This window comes from Entelurus aequoreus, linkage group LG25 (genome assembly GCF_033978785.1).
Source record: "Entelurus aequoreus isolate RoL-2023_Sb linkage group LG25, RoL_Eaeq_v1.1, whole genome shotgun sequence".
Classification (NCBI taxonomy): Eukaryota; Metazoa; Chordata; class Actinopteri; order Syngnathiformes; family Syngnathidae; genus Entelurus; species Entelurus aequoreus.
In genome coordinates, this window is record NC_084755.1 from 2,555,065 (window position 1) to 2,570,655 (window position 15,591).

The following is a 15,591-nucleotide window of genomic DNA, read 5'->3' on the forward strand; positions in this document are numbered from 1 at the left end:
GAATGTCATTAAAACAGTTAGCGCCATCTTTTGACACTTCTTCCACTCCCGTCCTTGCACGCTACACAGCTACAACAAAAATGACGGGGAGAAGACGCTGTCGAAGGTGAGGCACGTAAATAAGACCCGCCCACAAAACGGCGCATCCTGAAGAGACTGTCAGAAAGTGACTTGAAGATGATGTGTAAAACATCATCTATGCAACATTTTGAGCAAAGAACCAGCATTACATGTTATGTAGACCACAAGGAAGTCTTTTACTTTTAGAAAAAAAAAAGACTCCTTTAATGCGCCTTATAATCCGGTGTGCCCTATGGTCCAGAAAATACTGTAAATAATGAATAATTAGTTCCATTTAATATTTGATCATTTGTATTGTGTGATCTAATATAGTATCTGTCCAATGACGTACAGTATTTACCTCCAAATGTTGTTTATTTATTTATATACTGTTTGATGCTTTCAGAAACAAAGAAAAGCCTAATTAACTACATTCAATTATAGAATGTTTTATTATACAAACAAAAATATAATTGGTTATTTTTCATAGTGAATTATGCATTATTGGAGTATGTATATACATTTATTTTAATATGTCCTAATGTAGTGTTTTAAAACATGTATCTAAAAAAACACAATATCATTAAATGTTATAGTTCATATTTTTAAAGTTTAAAGTACATTTTAGCGGACATTTATTTTTAATGCACAGAATAAAGTTTATTACTTATTTATCTAATATCAATTAAAGCCCATTTTTAATATTAATGAAATCATACATTATTAGACAATACAAAACATAATTGTGTATTAATTACCGGTATATATAATTATTAGTGCTTTGAATCAGATTAATCACATTATTAATGGGAGACCGGGCTTTCTGCTCCGCCGCTCCCAGTCTGTGGAGCGCTCTCCCTGACCACCTGAGGGCACCACAGACTGTGGATGCTTTTAAAAAAGACTTAAAAACCCTTCTTTTTAAAAAAGCCTTTTTTTAGATATATGCATACTAGTTTTAGCTATTTGGCTGTTCTAGTTTTTATTTTTATTTATTTATTTATTTATTATTTATTTATTATTTTCTTATTATTTTTTTTAGTTTTTATTTATTTATTTTATTTTTTTAATACACTGTAGCACTTTGAGGTTGTTTACTCAATGTAAAGTGCTTTTTACAAATAGAATCTATTATTATTATTATTATTATTATTATTATTATTATTATTATTATTATTATTAAATTTGGATTAATCCTGATTAACTACAGGTTGTTACTTGCTCGGTTCATTTCAAATATATAATAAAAAAGACCCCAATATGATTTCATTGGAGTGCAATTTTATTGTCAGAATGTGATCCAGGAAATTTTTTTTAAATTGTTTTACTCGAATATATATGTCATTTTCTCAAAACTTGGCAATAATTTGATCTAAAGTCCAGTTAGTGGGTATTTTCAAAAGAAATGTGCCAGTGAGTAGACCAGTCTGAGTCTCTTCACTCATCTTTGCATTGACCTGATCACTGACTCTATAGCAGGGGTCACCAACCTTTTTGAAAGCAAGAGCTACTTCTTGGGTAGTGATTAATGCGAAGGGCTACCAGTTTGATACACTTAAATAAATTGCCAGAAATAGCCAATTTGCTCAATTTACCTTTAACTCTATGTTATTATTAATAATTAATGATATTTACACTTAATTGAACGGTTTAAAAAGAGGAGAAAACACGAAAAAAATGACAATTACATTTGAAACATAGTTTATCTTCAATTTCGACTCTTTAAAATTCAAAATTCAACCGAAAAAAAGAAGAGAAAACTAGCTAATTCAAATCTTTTTGAAAAAATTTAAAAAATAATTTATGGAACATCATTAGTAATTTTTCCTGATTAAGATTACTTTTAGAATTTTGGTGACATGTTTTAAATAGGTTAAAATCCAATCTACACTTTGTTAGAATATATAACAAATTGGACCAAGCTATATTTCTAACAAAGACAAATCATTATTTCTTCTAGATTTTCCAGAACAAAAATGTTAAAAGAAATTCAAAAGACTTTGAAATAAGATTTAAATTTGATTCTACAGATTTTCTAGATTTGCCAGAATATTTTTTTTGAATTTTAATCATAATAAGTTTAAAGAAATATTTCACAAATATTCTTCGTCGAAAAAACAGAAGCTAAAATGAAGAATTGAATTAAAATGTATTTATTATTCTTTACAATTAAAAAAATAAATTTACTTGAACATTGATTTAAAATGTGTTTAAAAATCCTAAAATCATTTTTAAGGTTGTATTTTTTCTCTAAAATTGTCTTTCTGAAAGTTATAAGAAGCAAAGTAAAAAAATGTATGAATTTATTTAAACAAGTGAAGACCAAGTCTTTAAAATATTTCTTGGATTTTCAAATTCTATTTGAGTTTTGTCTCTCTTAGAATTAAAAATGTCGGGCAAAGCGAGACCAGCTTGCTAGTAAATGAATAAAATTTAAAAAATAGAGGCAGCTCACTGGTAAGTGCTGCTATTTGAGCTATTTTTAGAACAGGCCAGCGGGCTACTCATCTGGTCCTTACGGGCTACCTGCGTTGGTGACCCCTGCTCTATAACAAGCCGTGAATAATCTGCATGTATACATTATAAACACAATATTTTTGGTTGATTAATCACCTGAATTAAGTCATTATTTTTGACAACCCTAATATTAATAATAATAATAATAATTATTGTGTTAAGTAATCTTCCAAAAACCTTCTTTTTGTATTTCTGCTGCTGTTAGATGTGCAGTGGAACGACCTGGACTATGCAGCTAAAAGCCGGGTATTCACCTTTGACCCTGTGCGCTTCAGGGACATCAAAGACATGGTGGAGGAGTTTCACGGAAAAGGACTGAAGTACATCCTTATCCTGGTAAGACAAAGCTTACCCACCAACCAACACATACAGCATGTGCCAGTAAGACACGTTCCTATGTATCGTCTCACGTTAGGACCAGGGATCAGCACCGCCAGTCCTCCAGGAACTTACCAACCTTCGACGACGGACTGAAACGAGACGTGTTTATAAAAAACGCTACAGGTCACCTTCTGATCGGGAAGGTTAGACATCCCTTTTTTGCCATGTGTCTACTATAGTACTGTATAAGCACATTCCCTGTCTGTGCATTCAGGTTTGGCCTGGTCCCACGGCATTCCCTGACTTCACCAACCCGAGACACGACACTGGTGGGAAGACTGTATTAGGGCTTTTTATGCCCAGGTGCCCGTGGATGGATTGTGGATTGTAAGGACACCTCCTCTGCACTCACCAAGCACAACACGCAATATGACGGTGACTGAGAACTGTCCTGTGAGTTAACATTACTTCAAACTCCCTCACAGGATATGAACGAACCCTCCAGTTTTGTTTCGGGCTCATTGGAGGGTTGTCCTGACACAGATGTTGAGAACCCACCTTACACACCGAGTAAGTTTACCAAATCTGTCTGGTCTACTACAAACCCAAAACCATTGAAGCTGGTACGTTGTATAAATCGTAAATAAGAACAGAATATAATGATTTGCAAATCCTTTTCAACTTATTTTCAACTGAATAGACTGCAAAGACAATATATTTAATGTTTGAACTGAGAAATACATTTTTTATTGCAAATAATCATTAACTTAGAATTTAATGACAGCAACACATTGCAAAAAAGTTGTCACAGGGGCATTTTTACACTGTGTTACATGGCCTTTCCTTTAAACAACACTCAGTAAACCTTTGGGAACTGAGGAGACACATTTTTAAGCTTTTCAGGTGGAATTCTTTCCCATTCTTGCATTCTTAAGTTGTTCAATAGTCCAGGGTCTCTGTTGTGGTATTTTAGGCTTCACACATTTTCAATGGGAGACAGGTCTGGACTACAGGCAGGCCAGTCTAGTACCCGCACTCTTTTACTGTGAAGCCACTGTGTTGTAACACGTGGCTTGGCATTGTCCTGCTGAAATAAGCAGGGGCGTCCATGATAACGTTGCTTGGATGGAAACATATGTTGCTCCAAAAGCTGTATGTACCTTTCAGCATTAATGGTGCCTTCACAGATGTGTAAGTTACCCATGCCTTGGGCACTAATACACCCCCATACCATCACACATGCTGGCTTTTACACTTTGCGCCTAGAACTATCCGGATGATTATTTCCTTTTTGTTATGAAAGACACAACGTCAAAAGTTCCCATAATCAATTTGAAATGTGGACTCGTCAGACCACAGAACACTTTTCTACTTTGCATCAGTCAATCTTAGATGAGCTCGGGCCCAGCGAAGCCGGCGGCGTTTCTGGGTGTTGTTGATAATTTACTTTGGCTTTGCATAGTAGAGTTTTAATTTAGAATTAGATGTAGCGACCAACTGTAGTTACTGACAGTGGTTTTCTGAAGTGTTCCTGAGCCCATGTGGTGATATCCTTTACACACGGATGTCACTTTTTGAGGCAGTACCGCCTGAGGGATCGAAGGTCCGAAATATCATGGCTTACGTGCAGTGATTTCTCCAGATTCTCTGAACCTTTTGATGATATTACGGAGCGCAGATGGTGAAATCTCCAATTCCTTGCAATAGCTGGTTGAGAAATGTTATTCTTAAACTGTTGGACAATTTGCTCAGGCATTTGTTGACAAATTGGTGACCCTCGCCCCATCCTTGTTTGTGAATGACTGAGCATTTCATGGAAGCTGCTATTATACCCAATCATGGCACCCACCTGTTCCCAATTAGCCTGTTCACCTGTGGGATGTTCCAAATAAGTGTTTGATGAGCATTCCTCAACTTTCGCAGTCTTTTTTGCCACTTGTGCCAGCTTTTTTGAAACATGTTGCAGGCATCAAATTCCAAAGGAGCTAATATTTGCAAAAAATAAAGTTTACCAGTTTGAACGTTAAATATCTTGTCTTTGCAGTCTATTCAATTGAATATAAGTAAAAAGGATTAGCAAATCATTGTATTCTCTTTTTATTTACAATTTACACGTTTTGGGGTTTGTACTTGCCGGCATCACTTTTGCCTTATATGGTCATTTCCTGTGCATTATTACCAGCAATATATGAGGGTTTGAACAGATGTACATAACCCAATTATAAGATCCAACGAAATGCAATTATTTTGATGAATGTGCTTTGCAATGTTTATCGAATTTCCAGCCTTAAAATGTATGCATTTCTTAACGGCTTTGATGTGTGGCTGACAAACAGGGGTTATCGGAGGTCGCTTAAACTCAGGGACTCTTTGTATGTCGGCTGAGCAAAAGTTGTCCACTCACTACAATCTGCACAATATGTACGGACTGACTGAAGCCTTCGCCACTCACAGGTGTGTAGAATCATGTAAACAAAGTGTCAGCACAATCCAGTTTATGTCTGTTGTTAATAGTTTCGAGGTGATGGTCATCCACAGTGCTCTTGTCAAAGTACGAGGGAAGAGGCCATTTGTCCTGTCTCGCTCCTCCTTCCCGAGCATCGACGCTTCTCCGGAGTGTGGACAGGAGACGTTAGGAGCGACTGGGAGCAGCTTCGATACTCCATCCCTTGTAAGGACGTGTGTGTTTGTTGTCTTTCCAAACGTTTGACATCCCACCTTTTTATTATGAGGACATGACTCTTTGACTGGTCCACACAAGACAAATGCAAGGATGTGTTCCATCTAGGGCTGCAACAAATAATCGATTAAATCGATTAAAATCGATTATAAAAAATAGTTGCCCGATTAATTTAGTCATCGATTCGTTGGATCTATGCTATGCGCATGCGCAGAGGCTTTTAAAAATAAAAAATAAATAAATAAAATTATTTTTTTATTTTTTTTAAAATAAACCTTTATTTATAAACTGCAACATGTACAAACAGCTGAGAAACAATAATCAAAATAAGTATGGTGCCAGTATGCTGTTTTTTTCAATAAAATACTGGAAAGGATAGAAATGTAGTTTGTCTATTTTATCCGACTATTAATCGATTATCGAAGTAATAATCGACAGATTGATCGATTATCAAATTAATCGTTAATTGCAGCCCTAGTTCCATCCCATCCATTTTCTACCGCTTGTCCCTTTTGGGGTCGCGGGGGGGGGGGGGGGGGGGGGGGGTACTGGAGCCTATCTCAGCTGCATTCCTTTTACCTAATTAGATTCTGTTGACGTTACTTTTGTCACGAGTCCTTTAGGTGTAGTGCACCTAAAGGACAAGTGTAGACTTCACTGCAAAAAGTCAGTGTTCAAAAACAAGAAAAAAAAAATACAAAAATGAGGGGTATTTTATTTGAACTAAGCAAAATTGTCTGCCAATAGAACAAGAAAATTCAGCTCGTCAAGACTTTCCAAAACAAGTAAAATTAGCCAACCTCAATGAACCCAAAAATACCTTAAAATAAGTATATTCTCACTAGGATGTCCTATAATATCGGCCTGCTGATATTATCGGCCGATAAATGCGTTAAAATGTAATATCGGAAATGATCGGTATCGTTTTTTTTATTATCTGTATCGTTTTTGTTTTTTTTATTTAATTTTTATTTTTTTATTAAATCAACATAAAAACACAAGATACACTTACAATTTAGTGCACCAACCCAAAAAACCTCCCTCCCCCCATTTCTTTCTGTTATCAATATTCTGGTTCCCTACATTATATATCAATATATATCAATACAGTCTGCAAGGGATACAGTCCGTAAGCACACATGATTGTGCGTGCTGCTGCTCCACTAATAGTACTAACCTTTAACAGTTAATTTTACTCATTTTCATTAATTACTAGTTTCTATGTAACTGTTTTTATATTGTTTTACTTTCTTTTTTATTCAAGAAAATGTTTTTTAATTTAGTTATCTTATTTTATTATTATTTTTAAAAAGTACCTTATCTTCACCATACATGGTTGTCCAAATTAGGCATAATAATGTGTTAATTCCACGACTGCATATATCGTTTGATATCGGCATCGGTTGATATCGGTATCGGTAATTAAAGAGTTGGACAATATCGGAATATCGGATATCGGCAAAAGCCATTATCGGACATCCCTAATTCTCACTAATAACAAGTGCACTTTTCTTGGTAGGAAAAAAAAAAAAGAGACCTTTTTGCTCAATATGTTGAAAAATATTCTTAAATGAAGTAAATGCTAGTGCCATTATCTTGACATAATGATATGCGCTCGGCATCATAATTTTTTCATGCTGGAAGTAAGAAATCATTACTTTGAAAAAGTAGTTTTATACTTGTGAGTGTTGATGACACAGCTTTGCAACAGTTGATATTCTAGTTTCAAGCATGTTTTACTCAATATAGGTCATAACATCTCAGCAACAAGCTGTAATATCTTACTGACATCATTTAGGACCAAAACACTTAAAACAAGTAAAACACTCTAACATCAAATCTGCTTAGTGAGAAGAATGATCTTATCAGACAGAAAATAAGCAAATATCACCCTTATTTGAGATATTTCATCTTACTTAGATTTCACTTTTTGCAGTGTTGTCCTGAATGCTAGCAGGACTGAAACACTAAAAAGTGGAAATTAGTACTTGTTTTTACACCTTTTTTTAGACCATTGCCAAAAATGAGTGGTTTGTTTCTTATTAGAGATGTCCCATAATATCGGGCTGCCGATATTATCGGCCGATAAATGCTTTAAAATGTAATATCGGAAATTATCGGTATCTGTTTCAAAAAGTAAGATGTATGACTTTTTAAAAGGCCGCTGTGTACACGGACGTAGGGAGAAGTACAGAGCGCCAATAAACCTTAAAGGCACTGCCTTTGCGTGCCGGCCCAATCCCATAATATCTACGGCTTTTCACACACTCAAGTGAATGCAAGGCATACTTGGTCAACAGCCATACAGGTCACACTGAGGATGTCCGTATAAACCACTTTAACACTGTTACAAATATGCGCCACACTGTGAACCCACACCAAACAAGAATGACAAACACATTTCGGGAGAACATCCGCACCGTAACACAACATAAACACAACAGGACAAATACCCAGAAGCCCTTGCAGCACCAACTCTTCCGGGACGCTACAATATACACCACCTCAACCTCCTCATGCTCTCTCAGGGAGAGCACGTCCCAAATTCCAAGCTGCTGTTTTGAGGCATGTTTAAAAAATAATGCACTTTGTGACTTCAATAATATGGCAGTGCCATGTTGGCATTTTTTTTCCATAACTTGGAGTTAATTTATTTTGGAAAACCTTGTTACATTGTTTAATGCATCCAGCGGGGCATCACAACAAAATTAGGCATATTAATGTGTTAATTCCACGACTGTGTATATCGGTATCGCTTGATATCGGAATCGGTAACTAAGAGTTGGACAATATCGGGATATCGGCAAAAAAGCCATTATCGTACATCTCTAGTAAATAGTCATGAAAATAAAGAAAACGCATTGAATGATAAGGTGTGTCCAAACGTTTGGCTGTACTGTACGTTAGCATCTCCTTGCTCAAATAATTGTATGTATATTTTATTTTATGATAATGAATAATATCAGCCATGTTGTGCTGAGCAGTCTGTCCCTTTCCTATTTTGCAATACTTTCCTGTTGCATGGCTATCATCTCATTTTTTCCTCTTTGGCATTGCCACTACCTTTCCATGGTGGCAATCATCATAAAAAAGCAAAACAGTTTGATGTTTGAGTCATATTTGTCCAGGAAATGAGGCTTGAATGCTATATTGTGCTCATATTGCACCGAGCTGCCGTACAATTTGATCACCTGTTCTATGGTTATCATCACACTTGTTCTCTTTGCATCATTCCAGTGTTGGCATCACATATCAGCAATATTTATTAGACAATGCTGTTTTAACGGTATGGACTTACAGTATGTGCATGTGTTCCTGTAGCTGTGCTGCGGTTCAGTTTATTGGGGGTGCCTCTGGTGGGTGCAGACATCTGTGGCTTCCAAGGCAACACCACAGAGGAGTTGTGCGTACGATGGATGCAGCTCGGGGCCTTCTACCCATTCATGAGGAACCACAATGACAGGCCATACGCTGTGAGACACACACACGTCCATATTTGCCTGACATAATATGAATGTCTACACTGCAAAAAGTGAAATTTAAGTAAGATGAAATATCTCAAATAAGGGTGATATTTGCTTATTTTCTGTCTGATAAGATAATTCTTGTCACTAAGCAGATTTTATTAAAGATTAAAGTACCAATGATTGTCACACACACACTAGATGTGGTGAAATTTGTCCTCTGCATTTGTCCCATCCCCTTGGGGAGCAGTGGGCAGCAGCGGCGCCGCGCCCGGGAATCATTTTTGGTGATTTAACCCCCAACTCCAACCCTTGATGCTGAGTGTGTTAGAGTGTTTTACTTATTTTAGGTGTTTTGGTCCTAAATTATCTCAGTAAGATATTACTATTATTAGATGTTATGACTAGAGATGTCCGATAATATCGGCAGGCCGATATTATCAGCCGATATATATGCGTTAAAATGTAATATCGGAAATTATCGGTATCGGTTGTTTTTTTTTATCGGTATCGGTTTTTTTTTGGTTTTTTTTTTTTTCTTAAATCCACATAAAAAACACAAGATACACTTACAATTAGTGCACCAACCCAAAAAACCTCCTTCCCCCACTCATTCACACAAAAGGGTTGTTTCTTTCTGTTATTAATATTCTGGTTCCTACATTATATATCAATATATATCAATACAGTCTGCAAGGGATACAGTCCGTAAGCACACATGATTGTGCGTGCTGCTGCTCCACTAATAGTACTAACCTTTAACAGTTAATTTTACTAATTTTCATTCATTACTAGTTTCTATGTAACTGTTTTTATATTGTTGTACTTTCTTTTTTATTCAAGAAAATGTTTTTAATTTATTTATCTTATTTTACAAAATTTCTTAAAAAGTACCTTATCTTCACCATACCTGGTTGTCCAAATTAGGCATAATAATGTGTTAATTCCACGACTGCATATATCGGTTGATATCGGTATCGGTTGATATCGGTATCGGTAATTAAAGAGTTGGACAATATCGGAATATCGGATATCGGCAAAAAGCCATTATCGGACATTCCTAGTTATGACCTATATTGAGTAAAACATGCTTGAAACTAGAATATCAACTGTTGTGTCATCAACACTCACAAGTATAAAACTACTTTTTCAAAGTAATAATTTCTTATTTCAAGCATGAAAAACAAAAATCATGATTTTTACACAATTGTCTCTTAAATAAAATAGATGACAGCCAAATGGAATTCGCTGTTTTATTTTCAATGAAACAAGAGAAAATAGGTACTCATATAGTAGTACAGTTGGTACAGTACAGTAAACTGACAGTTAATATTTAAACATTTAAACATTTGAAATTTCAAACAATTTTGAACAGAAATAGTTCATGCACATTCAGATAAATTCCTCAAAATTACCGTAATTTCCGGACTATAATCCGCACCAGCTAAATTTAGGGGAAAATACAGATTGCTCCATATATAAGCCGCACCCGACTATAAGCCGCAGGGTTTTGATGTGTAATTACCGTAGTATATAGGGGTTCCTGCTACCACGGAGGGGATTGTCGGGACAGAGATGACTGTTTGGGAACGCAAAGCGTCCCATTTATTAACTATAAATCTTTCAATCATTCAATCAAACTTTCACATCTTTGACATGGCGAACAGCATTCGTGCAGAGTACAAATAATACAACGGTGCAATGTAATACAAAGTGCTCGCCTGTACGTTATCAAAATAACCAGCCTGCCGGTATATGAAAAGTCAGTCTTTAATCATTGTGTCATCGTCTTCCTCCTGCGTACTAAAACCACCGAAATCCTCTTCGTCGGTGTCGGAGAAGAACAGGCCGTATATAAGCCGCACCCTTGTATAAGTCGCAGGGACCAGAACGAGGGGAAAAAGTAGCGGCTTATAGTCCGGAAATTACGGTAGTATTAAAAAAATTTTGGCCGGGGGCCGGGCTGTATATATGCGCACTAATTGACTGAAAGAGCACGCACTTGGCACAATAATGTCATGTTATTGATGGAAAAATGCATTTTTAGACAATATGATTTGCCTGAGCGGCCAGGAGACCCCGAGAGTAACAAGCGCTTGCCTTGTTGCCTTTCCATTAAGAACAATAAATTAGTTTTTAGTATAAGTTTGCTGGTTTCAAGAAATGTAATGCCGAGCGCATATCATTATGTCAAGATAATGGCACTAGCATTTACTTCATTTAAGAATATTTTTCCACATATTGAGCAAAAAGGTCTCTTTTTTTTTTCTACCAAGAAAAGTGCACTTGTTATTAGTGAGAATATACTTATTTTAAACTATTTTGGGGTTCATTGAGGTTAGCTAATTTTACTTGTTTTGGAAAGTCTTGACAAGCCAAATGTTCTTGTTCTATTGGCAGATAATTTTGCTTAGTTCAAGTAAAATATCCCCAATTTTTGTATATTTTTTTCTTGTTTTTAAACACTGGCTTTTTGCAGTGTATGAATGTCTAATGTCTTTGTGTCTCTTCGTGAAGTCTCAGGAGCCGTATGTGTTCGGACAGAAGGCCCAGACGGCCATGCGAATTGCATTAAACCTTCGTTACTCCCTCCTTCCGTTTCTCTACACACTCTTCCATCATGCACACACCTCTGGAGACGCGGTGGCCAGGCCTCTTTTCATGGAGTATGTCATCCTAACTCATTTTTAATGTCTCTCTCTCTAAAACGTCATCATGCTTTATCTTCATCTTTGTCATTTTAGGTTTCCCGCTGACCCCAACAGTCAGATTATAGACAGACAGTTCCTATGGGGGAGTTCCCTGCTCATCAGCCCAGTCTTAGAGGAAGGTGCTGTGGAGGTTGTAGCTTACCTGCCCCCCTGCACTTGGTACAGCCTTCACAACGTGAGCTGCTCCCTTTTAATTCACTCAATCACTGCAAAAACTGAAATCTAAGTAAGATGAAATATCTCAAATAAGGGTGATATTTGCTTATTTTCTGTCTGATGAGATAATTTTTCTCACTAAGCAGATTTTATGTTAGAGTGTTTTACTTGTTTTAAGGGTTTTGGTCCTAAATGATGTCAGTAAGATATTACAGCTTGTTGCTGAGATGTTATGGCCTATATTGAGTAAAACATGCTTGAAACTAGAATATCAACTGTTGCAAAGCTGTGTCATCAACACTCACAAGTCATCATTTCTTACTTCAAGCATGAAAAAAAAAATCATGATGCCGAGCGCATATCATTATGTCAAGATAATGGCACTAGCTTTTACTTCATTTAAGAATATTTTTCAACATATTGAGCAAAAAGGTCTCTTATTTTTTTCTACCAAGAAAAGTGCACTTGTTAATTAGTGAGAATATACTTATTTTAAGGTATTTTTGGGTTCATTGAGGTTAGCTAATTTTACTTGTTTTGGAAAGTCTTGACAAGCCAAATTTTCTTGTTCTATTGGCAGATACCGGTAATTTTGTTTAGTTCAAGTAAAATACCCCTAATTTTTGTGTTTTAAAAAAAAAAATTTGCAGTGTACATTCTCAAAAATATCGTATGCAAGGCCAGAGTTGTTTATTATTTACCCTCTCATTAGGGTGAGCCTTTGTATAGTGGAGGTCAGTTCCTGGTCCTGTCAGCTCCTTTGGACACGATCAACATCCACGTGAGGGAAGGACACATTATCCCCCAGCAGGTCAGTGCATCACTCTCCGCGAGCCATTCCTGCACGGTAATGGTGCCACCCTTAACATTTGAAAAAATTAGGCCCTCCCACCAGATTCGCATATTGTCCCAAAAATTGCTGGAGACGTCAATCATAATTGGGCCGCACGTAAAAGTCTCAAGAACCCATACCTGAAAACAAATTTTTTGGCCAAAATCCAGAGCTCATACTTTAATTTATTGTCTGTATTTCCCCCAAAACAGAGGGAGAAGGCAAGAATAACAATAAAAGTATCAATGGTATACAGTGAGCATTAATTTAGGGCTGTTAGACTTAGACTTAGACTTAGATAAACTTTATTGTTCCACACAGTAGCTTAGTTACAAAGGATGGAAAGGATAAGTATGGAAAGGATATTGCAGGTATAAAGTACAATAAAAATGTACCATAGTAGCAATATAATATATATATTGATTTGTCCCGGGCCGGACCGTGGTAAATTAATTTACGCAAGGTACAAATTATTCATTAGGAATCTAATATTTACATTGTTAGAGCAAAACACCTGCTATGACCTTCTAAATACAGCTTTTTAACAACACGAGAGCCCTGTAGACATAGTCACGGGTGTCAAACTCACAACTCCCCGGGCAGATTATCATTTCATATGGCCCGCGAAAGCCCGGAAATAATGTGTCAATAAAGTACTTTATCTTTTCTTACTAAATGCTTTAAGTTTGACCATTTTTACATAAATAAACACGATATTATTAGCTTATAATTCTGCAAATTTTATATTATCATGCATTGCAAATTATTTTGTTAGAATAAAAATGGATATTTAAATATCTGCTTGACTTATGATTTCAAAAGCAAGTTTGAAATTAAATTGTAAACTGTAATAATGACAATAGATTTTACAGTAGAAAAAGAAAAGTGGTACCACTTACAGTAATACACTGTATAAACCACTGAACATTCTATGATAAAAATCTGGCAAATGAGCGGCCAGGTTTTTATCGTAAAATCCCCCCAAAAATAGAACCATCAAACGCGTAGATAATTGGGTAATAATATCATGAGGCAAATCCGTATACATTTATATTGATATATTATTCACTGTCACAAGCGATAACTGCGATGAGGCCCTCAATGAACACAAGTTTGACACTCCTGCAAAAATGCTGCCTGCGGCTGAGCCAATCAGTGGCCATGTTACTGAACAGCGTGCTTTGAGTACTTTGGTCTCATTTAGTGGCCAATACTATCGTAGTAATGATGTTTTTTTAGTTAATTTAGACCAGGGGTCACCAACGCGGTGCCCGCGGGCACCAGGTAGCCCGTAAGGACCAGATGAGTAGCCCGCCGGCCTGTTCTAAAAATAGCTCAAATAGCAGCACTTACCAGTGAGCTGCCTATATTTTTTAAATTTTATTTATTTACTAACAAGCTGGTCTCGCTTTGCCCGACATTTTTAAATTCTAAGAGAGACAAAACTCAAATAGAATTTGAAAATCCAAGAAAATATTTTAAAGACTTGGTTTTCTTTTGTTTAAATAAATTCATAAATTTTTTTACTTTGCTTCTTATAACTTTCGGGAAGACAATTTTAGAGAAAAAATACAACCTTAAAAATTATTTTAGGATTTTTATTTTTACCTGTTATATTCCTTCCTCTTCTTTCCTGACAATTTAAATCAATGTTCAAGTAAATGTATTTTTTTTATTGTAAAGAATAATAAATACATTTTAATTTAATTTTTCATTTTAGCTTCTGTTTTTTCGACGAAGAATATTTGTGAAATATTTCTTCAAACTTATTATGATTAAAATTCAAAAAAATTATTCTGGCAAATCCAGAAAATCTGTAGAATCAAATTTAAATCTTATTTCAAAGTCTTTTGAATTTCTTTTAAAATTTTTGTTCTGGAAAATCTAGAAGAAATAATGATTTGTCTTTGTTAGAAATATAGCTTGGTCCAATTTGTTATATATTCTAACAAAGTGTAGATTGGATTTTAACCTATTTAAAACATGTCATCAAAATTCTAAATTAATCAGGAAAAATTACTAATGATGTTCCATAAATTATTTTTTTAATTTTTTCAAAAAGATTCGAATCAGCTAGTTTTTCTCTTCTTTTTTTCAGGTGAATTTTGAATTTTAAAGTGTCGAAATTGAAGATAAACTATGTTTCAAAATGTAATTGTCATTTTTTTTCGTGTTTTCTCCTCTTTTAAACCGTTCAATTAAGTGTAAATATCATTAATTATTAATGATAACATAGAGTTAGAGGTAAATTGAGCAAATTGGCTATTTCTTGCAATTTATTTAAGTGTGTATCAAACTGGTAGCCCTTCGCATTAATCACTACCCAAGAAGTAGCTCTTGGTTTCAAAAAGGTTGGTGACCCCTGATTTAGACAAAGGTCTCGTTTTTTTTTTTCTACCAAGAAAAGTGCACTTGTTATTAGTGACAATATACTTATTTTAAGGTATTTTTGGGTTCATTGAGGTTAGCTAATTTTACTTGTTTTGGAAAGTCTTGACAAGCCGAATTTTCTTTTTCTATTGGCAGATCATTTTGCTTAGTTCAAATAAAATACCCCTCATTTTTGTATTTTTTTTTCTTGTTTTTGAACACTGACTTTTTGCAGTGTGGGGGTTAAATCACCAAAATGATTCCCGGGTGCGGCCACCACTGCTGCTCACTGCTCCCCTCACCTCCCAGGGGGTGGAACAAGGGTGATGGGTCAAATGCAGAGAATAATTTCGCCACACCTAGTGTGTGTGTGACAATCATTGGTACTTTAACTTTAATTTTAACTAATGTCTAATTGAAAGGTGAACATTTGGTTTTGTGTAAATCATGTTTTATAAATTGAACAGTTTTTTAAAATTT

The 15,591-nt window shown here is 35.5% G+C and overlaps 1 protein-coding gene across 1 annotated transcript in view; it reads left to right on the forward strand.

Annotated features, from left to right (window-relative positions):
- Positions 1-15,591, forward strand: part of gaa (alpha glucosidase) — a 36,319-nt gene that overhangs the window by 11,296 nt on the left and 9,432 nt on the right. The window contains 13 exon segments of the mRNA XM_062036557.1: positions 2,782-2,923; positions 2,993-3,034; positions 3,037-3,101; positions 3,173-3,212; positions 3,215-3,285; positions 3,384-3,468; positions 5,235-5,352; positions 5,437-5,498; positions 5,501-5,569; positions 8,900-9,051; positions 11,560-11,708; positions 11,787-11,928; positions 12,622-12,720. Of these exon segments, the coding sequence (XP_061892541.1) occupies positions 2,782-2,923; positions 2,993-3,034; positions 3,037-3,101; positions 3,173-3,212; positions 3,215-3,285; positions 3,384-3,468; positions 5,235-5,352; positions 5,437-5,498; positions 5,501-5,569; positions 8,900-9,051; positions 11,560-11,708; positions 11,787-11,928; positions 12,622-12,720 (1,236 nt within the window).